General features: G+C 59.3%; 1 protein-coding gene and 1 long non-coding RNA gene across 2 annotated transcripts in view; one reads left to right on the plus strand and one right to left on the minus strand.

The window, feature by feature from the left end:
- Window positions 1-4462, plus strand: part of METTL3 (methyltransferase like 3) — a 7798-nt gene extending 3336 nt beyond the window's left edge. The window contains exons 3-11 of the mRNA XM_026048936.1: window positions 4-54; window positions 1226-1401; window positions 2026-2242; window positions 2768-2955; window positions 3074-3112; window positions 3363-3471; window positions 4010-4075; window positions 4151-4263; window positions 4338-4462. Coding sequence (XP_025904721.1) covers window positions 4-54; window positions 1226-1401; window positions 2026-2242; window positions 2768-2955; window positions 3074-3112; window positions 3363-3471; window positions 4010-4075; window positions 4151-4263; window positions 4338-4449 — 1071 coding nt within the window. The 3' untranslated portion in view covers window positions 4450-4462. The remainder of the gene's footprint in view (window positions 1-3; window positions 55-1225; window positions 1402-2025; window positions 2243-2767; window positions 2956-3073; window positions 3113-3362; window positions 3472-4009; window positions 4076-4150; window positions 4264-4337) is intronic.
- Window positions 4463-4545: 83 nt separating this feature from the next.
- LOC112955614 lies at window positions 4546-5909 on the minus strand. The gene is made up of 2 exons (XR_003250916.1): window positions 5803-5909; window positions 4546-4660 (listed from the first exon to the last, which is right to left on the minus strand). It is a non-coding gene; the product is annotated as an uncharacterized LOC112955614 (long non-coding RNA).
- Window positions 5910-6505: the final 596 nt, after the last annotated feature.

Below are 6505 nucleotides of genomic sequence, written 5' to 3' on the forward strand. Positions count from 1 at the left end.
GAGATCGAGAGCCTGCTCAGCCAGCAGTCCACCAAGGAGCAGCAGAGCAAGAAGGTGCCCAAGCGGCACCCAAAGAGCTGCGGCGTGGCGCCCTTTGGGCCGAAACAGCTGCGGTTTGGCGCCTTTTGGCTCCAAAAGCTGCACTGGTTTTGATCCAGTGTCGTGGTTTGGACCCAAAAAGCTGCAGTTCGTCATCTTTTTGGCCCCAAAAGCTGCGATGTGCCGGGGTTTTGACCCAAAAAGCTGCAATTTGTTGCCTTTTGGGCCTGAAAAGCTCTGTTGTGGCACCCCTGGGGCTCCAAAAGCTGCAGTTTGGCGCCTTTTGGGCCCCAAAGGCTGAAATGTGTCGGGGTTTTGACCCAAAAAGCTGCAGTTTGTCATCTTTTTGGCCCCAAAAGCTGCGCTGTGTCATGGTTTTGACCCAAAAAGCTGCAATTTGTTGCCTTTTGGCCCCAAAAAGCTCCGTTGTGGCACCCCTGGGGCTCCAAAAGCTGCAGTTTGGCGCCTTTTGGGCCCCAAAAGCTGAAATGTGTCAGGGTTTTGACCCAAAAAGCTGCAGTTTGGTGCCTTTTGGGAACCAAAAGCTGCAATGTCTTGCTATTTCAACCCAATAAGCTGCCATTTGTCACCTTTTGGGCCCCAAAAGCTGCGACGTGTTGGGGTTTTGACCCAAAAAGCTTCAATTTGGCGCCTTTTGGGCCCCCAAAGCTGCAGCTTGGCGCCTTTTGGGCCCCAAAAGCTGCACTGGTTTTGACCCAATGTCATGGTTTTGACCCAAAAAGATGCGATTTGTCCCATTTTGGGCCCCAAAAGCTGCGATGTGTTGAGGTTTTGACCTAAAAAGCTGCAATTTGTTGCCTTTTGGGCCCGAAAAGCTCCGTTGTGGCACCCCTGGGGCTCCAAAAGCTGCGGTTTGGTGCCTTTTGGGCCCCAAAAGCTGCGACGCGTTGAGGTTTTGACCCAAAAAGCTGCGATTTGGCACCTTTTGGCCCCAAAAAGCTACAATGTGTCGTGGTTTTGACCCCAAAAGCTGCAATTTGTCACCTTTTGGGCCCCAAAAGCTGCGACGTGTTGAGGTTTTGCCCCAAAAAGCTGCGACGTGTCGGGGTTCTGACCCCAAAAGCTGCAATTTGTCCCATGTTGGGCCCCAAAAGCTGCGACGTCTCGTGGTTCTGACCCCAAAAGCTGCAGTTTGTCGCCGATTTTCCCTCTCCCTCTGGCGCAGGTGAGCCAGGAGATCCTGGAGCTGCTCAACACCACCACGGCCAAGGAGCAGTCCATCGTGGAGAAGTTCCGCTCGCGGGGCCGCGCGCAGGTGCAGGAGTTCTGCGACTACGGCACCAAGGAGGAGTGCATGAAGGCGAGCGACGCCGAGCGGCCCTGCCGCAAGCTCCATTTCCGGTAGGAAGCGGACCCCGTTTGGCCCCAGTTCTGGTGCTTGGCTTCCTTGATGGCCCTTGACCTGTTGCCCAACACCCTTGAGCCATTGCCCAGTGCACTGGGTTCTTGACCACCTTGACCAGTCCCTTGACTGGTTCCTCAGGGCTCTTGGTCCCCCCAGCACCCTTGACCAGTTCCCCAACCCCCTTGTCTGGTTCTTGACTCCCTTGACTGGTTCCTCAAGGCTCTTGGGTTCTCCAACCACCTTGACTGATCCCTTGACTCCCTTGACTGGTTCCTCAAGGCTCTCGGGTTCCTTGTCTCTCTTGACTGGTTCCTTGATGCCCTTGACTGGTTCCTTGACATCTTTGATGGGTTCCTCAAGGCTCTTGGGTCCCTTAATGCCCTTGACTGGTTCCTTGTCTCCCTTGACTGGTTTCTCAAGGCTCTTGGGTTCTCCAACCACCTTGACTGGTCCCTTGAGACCCTTGACTGGTTCCTCAAGGCTCTCGGGTTCCTTGACGCACTTGACTGGTCCCTTGTCTCCGCTGACCGGTCCCTCAAGGCTCTCGGGTTCCTTGAGGCCCTTGGCGGGCTCCTCGGGGCGCTTGGGCCCCCCGTTCCTCCGGCCGCTGTCCCCGCCAGGCGCATCATCAACAAGCACACGGACGAGTCGCTGGGCGACTGCTCCTTCCTCAACACCTGCTTCCACATGGACACCTGCAAGTACGTCCACTACGAGATCGACGCCTGCTCGGACGCCGCCGCGCCCGGCGCCCGCGACCACAGCGCCGCCCAGGAGCTCGCCCTGCCCCAGGCCGTGGGCTCCGACGCCGGCGCCGACCGCCTCTTCCCGCCGCAGGTAGCGCGGGCGGGAACGCGGCGGGGTGGCCCAAGGGAAGGGCGCGACGTTGATGTCTCCTCGTGCAACGTTGATGTCATGCGATGTTGGCGGCATCTCGCACAACGTTGATGTCATGCAACGTTGGCGACATCTTGCACAACGTTGGTGGCATCTCATGCAACGTTGATGTCATGCAACGTTGGCGGCATCTCGCACAACGTTGGCGGCATCTCGTGCAACGTTGGTGGCATCTCGCGCAACGTTGGTGGCATCTCGCGCAACGTTGATGTCATGCAACGTTGGCGGCATCTCGCGCAACGTTGGCGGCATCTCGTGCAACGTTGATGTCGTGCAACGTTGGCGGCATCTCGCACAACGGTGGTGGCATCTCGTGCAACGTTGATGTCATGCAATGTTGCCAACATCTTGCACAACGTTGGTGACATCTCGTGCGACGTTGACGTCTCCTCGCGCGACGTTGACGTCTCCTCGCGCAACGTTGACGTCTCCTCGCGCAACGTTGACGCCTCCTCATGCCCCCAGTGGATCTGCTGCGACATCCGCTACCTGGACGTCAGCATCCTGGGCAAGTTCGCCGTGGTCATGGCCGACCCGCCGTGGGACATCCACATGGAGCTGCCCTACGGCACGCTGACGGACGACGAGATGCGGCGCCTCAACATCCCCGTGCTGCAGGACGAGGGCTTCCTCTTCCTCTGGGTCACCGGGCGGTGAGCGGCGCCCTCCGAGCCCCCAAACCCACCAGGTTTCATGGTGCTTTGGGGGGCGCGGGGAGGGTGGTGATGTCCCCGGCCGCTGCCGCCCGCTCTCATCTTCTCCCCTCTGCAGGGCCATGGAGCTGGGACGCGAGTGCCTCAACCTCTGGGGGTGAGTTTGGAGGCTCTGCACCCCCAAAATCCCGTCGACACCTCCATCACGGAGCCTCCTCTTGGTCCTTGACGGTTCCATTATGGAGCCTCCTCTTGGTCCTTGACGGCTCCATCACGGAGCCTCCTCTTGGTCCTTGACGGCTCCATCATGGAGCCTCCTCTTGGTCCTTGACGGCTCCATCGCGGAGCCTCCTCTTGGTCCTTGACGGCTCCATCATGGAGCCTCCTCTTCCCACCTCGGCGCCCAGGTACGAGCGGGTGGACGAGATCATCTGGGTGAAGACCAACCAGCTGCAGCGCATCATCCGCACGGGGCGCACGGGCCACTGGCTCAACCACGGCAAGGAGCACTGCCTGGTGCGGGGCCGCTGTGGGGCTCCTCTTGGGTCTTGGGGGGCCAACGGTTGGGTCTTGGGGGTCTTCAGGGGCCACCAGTTGGGTCTTCAAGGGCCAACAGTTGATCTTGGGGGTCTTTGGGGGCCAACAGTTGGTCTTCGGGGTCTTTGGGGCCAACGGTTGGGTCTTGGGGTCTTTGGGCACCAACAGTTGGGTCTTGAGGGTCTTGGGGGGCCAAGAGTTGTGTCTTGGGGTCTTCTGGGGCCAACAGTTGGGTCTTGGGGTCTTTGGGGGCCAACGGTTGGGTCTTGGGGGCCAGTTTGAGGTACAGGGAGCCACTTTGAGGTCAAGTGGAGCCTTTTTGGGTCTTGGGGGCTAGTTGAGCCTCCCCAAGAGCCAATTTTGGGTCATTGGAGGCCAAATTGGGGTCTTCAGGGGGCGGTTTTGCTGCTTTGGGGGCCTCTCTGCTCTTGGGGCCTCTTTCGGGTCCCCTTTTGGGCTCAATTGGGGCGTTTTGGGGGCTGGGGGGGGGCATCTTCAGCTGTTTTACCCTCCATAGGTCGGGGTGAAGGGAAACCCGCAGGGCTTCAACCGGGGCCTCGACTGCGACGTCATCGTGGCTGAGGTGAGTCCCCCAAATGCCCCCGAACACCCCAAAAAGCCCCGAATCCCCCCCAAAAAAACGTCCCCCGGTCCCCAGGTCCGCTCCACGAGCCACAAGCCCGACGAGATCTACGGGATGATCGAGCGCCTCTCGCCCGGCACCCGGAAAATCGAGCTCTTCGGGCGCCCCCACAACGTGCAACCCAACTGGTGAGCGCCCCCAAAACCCCGCGCTTTCACCCCAAAACCCCTCCTGCCCCCTAACCGCCCGTTTTTGCCCCCAGGATCACGCTGGGGAACCAGCTGGATGGCATCCACCTCCTGGACCCCGACGTGGTGGCCCAGTTCAAGCAGCACTACCCCGACGGCATCATCTCCAAGCCCAAAACCATGTAGCGGGGCCGGGGCGGGGCTGCTTTTTAAGGACAAAAAAGGCAAAAAAAAAAGGAAAAATGCGACGCCGGCAGCTCTGTTTTTTCCCCGCCGCCGCCCTCGTTTTGGGGGGAAACGGGCAGGAAAAGGGGGCGGCGAGTTCGCGCGGGGCTATTTCACGAAGACGACGCTGTTGCTGGAGGTGCGCGAGGCCAACCAGGCGAGGAAGACGTCGCTGTTGGGGGCAAAAAAGGGGAAAAAGGTCAAAATGCAGCAAGGGGGGGGAAGGGCCGGGAGGGAGGCGGGGGCATTTGGGTGTATTTGAGGGAATTTGGGGGTTTTCAGGGAGGAAATGGGGGAGGTTTTGGGGTTGTGAGGGCGACAAGGACTTGGGGCTGTTTCGGAGCACGTTTTGGGGCGTTTCGGGCAATTCCAGCATCGATTTGCCCCGAAATGGGGGTTGGGGTTGAGAGACCGTTTTGGGGTGTTTTGGGAGCGATTTGGGGGCAATCTGGGCATTAGAGGCTGCTTGGGAGCGCGTCTTGGGCTGGTTCATGGGTATTTGGGACTGTTCTGGAGCAGCTTTGGGGCAATTTGGGGGTGGTGGGGCAGTTTTAGGACAATCTGGGCGTTTGGGGCCATTTCCGAGCGTGTTTCGGGGCATTTGGGGCTGTTTCCAAGCGCATTCGGGGCAATTCCCGGGCATTTGGGGCTGGTTTGGGGCAATCTGGGCGTTCGGGGCTGTTTCCAAGCGCATTTCAGGGCAATTCCCGGGCATTTGGGGCTGTTTTGGGGGCAATCTGGGCGTTCGGGGCCATTTCCGAGCGCATTTCGGGGCGTTTGGGGTCGTTTCCGAGCTCATTTCGGGGCAATCCCTGGGCATTTGGGGCTCTTTTAGGGCAATCTGGGCATTCAGGGCCGTTTCTGAATGTGTTTCAGGGCAATTCGCGGGGGTCGGGGCCGTTTCCGAGCGCGTTCCGGGGCACGTCCCGGACGTTTGGGGCTGTTTTAGGGCAAGCTGGGCGTTCGGGGCCGTTCCGGGGCGTTCGGGGCCGTTTCCGAGCGCGTTCCGGGGCACGTCCCRGACGTTTGGGGCTGTTTTAGGGCAAGCTGGGCGTTCGGGGCCGTTCCGGGGCGTTCGGGGCCGTTTCCGAGCGCGTTCCGGGGCACGTCCCRGACGTTTGGGGCTGTTTTAGGGCAAGCTGGGCGTTCGGGGCCGTTCCGGGGCGTTCGGGGCCGTTTCCGAGCGCGTTCCGGGGCACGTCCCRGACGTTTGGGGCTGTTTTAGGGCAAGCTGGGCGTTCGGGGCCGTYCCGGGGCGTTCGGGGCCGTTTCCGAGCGCGTTCCGGGGCGCTTCCCGGGCGTTCGGGCGCTCACCGGCAGTGCTTGACGACGCACTCGCTGCTGCAGTACTCGTTGTCCCAGTCGCTGCTGGCCACGGGCGCGTTCTCGCAGCCCGAGCGCACGCAGCGCGGCCGCGGCGACTCGCCCGGCGCCGCCGGCGACTCGGCCACCAGCTCCACGGCCATCTGCGTGGGCGACTCCACCTGCGGCACCGCACACAAAAATACCCCCTTGTCCCCCCGTCATTTTCATAATTTTCCCCCGTTGTAACCCAAAAAGCAGGGAAATGGGTCATTTTCTCCATGTGAGCTGAGAAAAATGGCTTTTTGCCGCCATTTTTGCAGGGAAAAACAGGTTATTTGTGTCCTTTTCCTCATTTTGGCCATGGCAAAATGGCTCGTTTGGGTCGTTTTCCACCTTGGAGATGGGAAAAGTGGGTGATTTTACCCATTCAAGCTAAAAAATGAGGAAAATGACCCAAATAACCCATATTTGAGCTAGAAAATAGGGGTTATTTGGCTCATTTTCCCCCTTTGAGCTAGAAAGTAGGGGTTATTTGGGTCATTTTCCCCCTTTGAGAGAGGAAAAATCGATCATATTCCCCACGTGAACCAAGAACAATGGGTTATTTTGCTTATTTTCCCAACGTTAGTTGGGGAAAACGGCTCATTTGGGCCATTTTTCCCTATTTGAGCTGGAATAAACAGGTCCTTGGGGCAATTTTCCCCTTTTGAGA

Source organism: Nothoprocta perdicaria, unplaced genomic scaffold, assembly GCF_003342845.1.
Source record: "Nothoprocta perdicaria isolate Ctin4 unplaced genomic scaffold, notPer1 scaffold_587, whole genome shotgun sequence".
Taxonomy (NCBI): domain Eukaryota; kingdom Metazoa; phylum Chordata; class Aves; order Tinamiformes; family Tinamidae; genus Nothoprocta; species Nothoprocta perdicaria.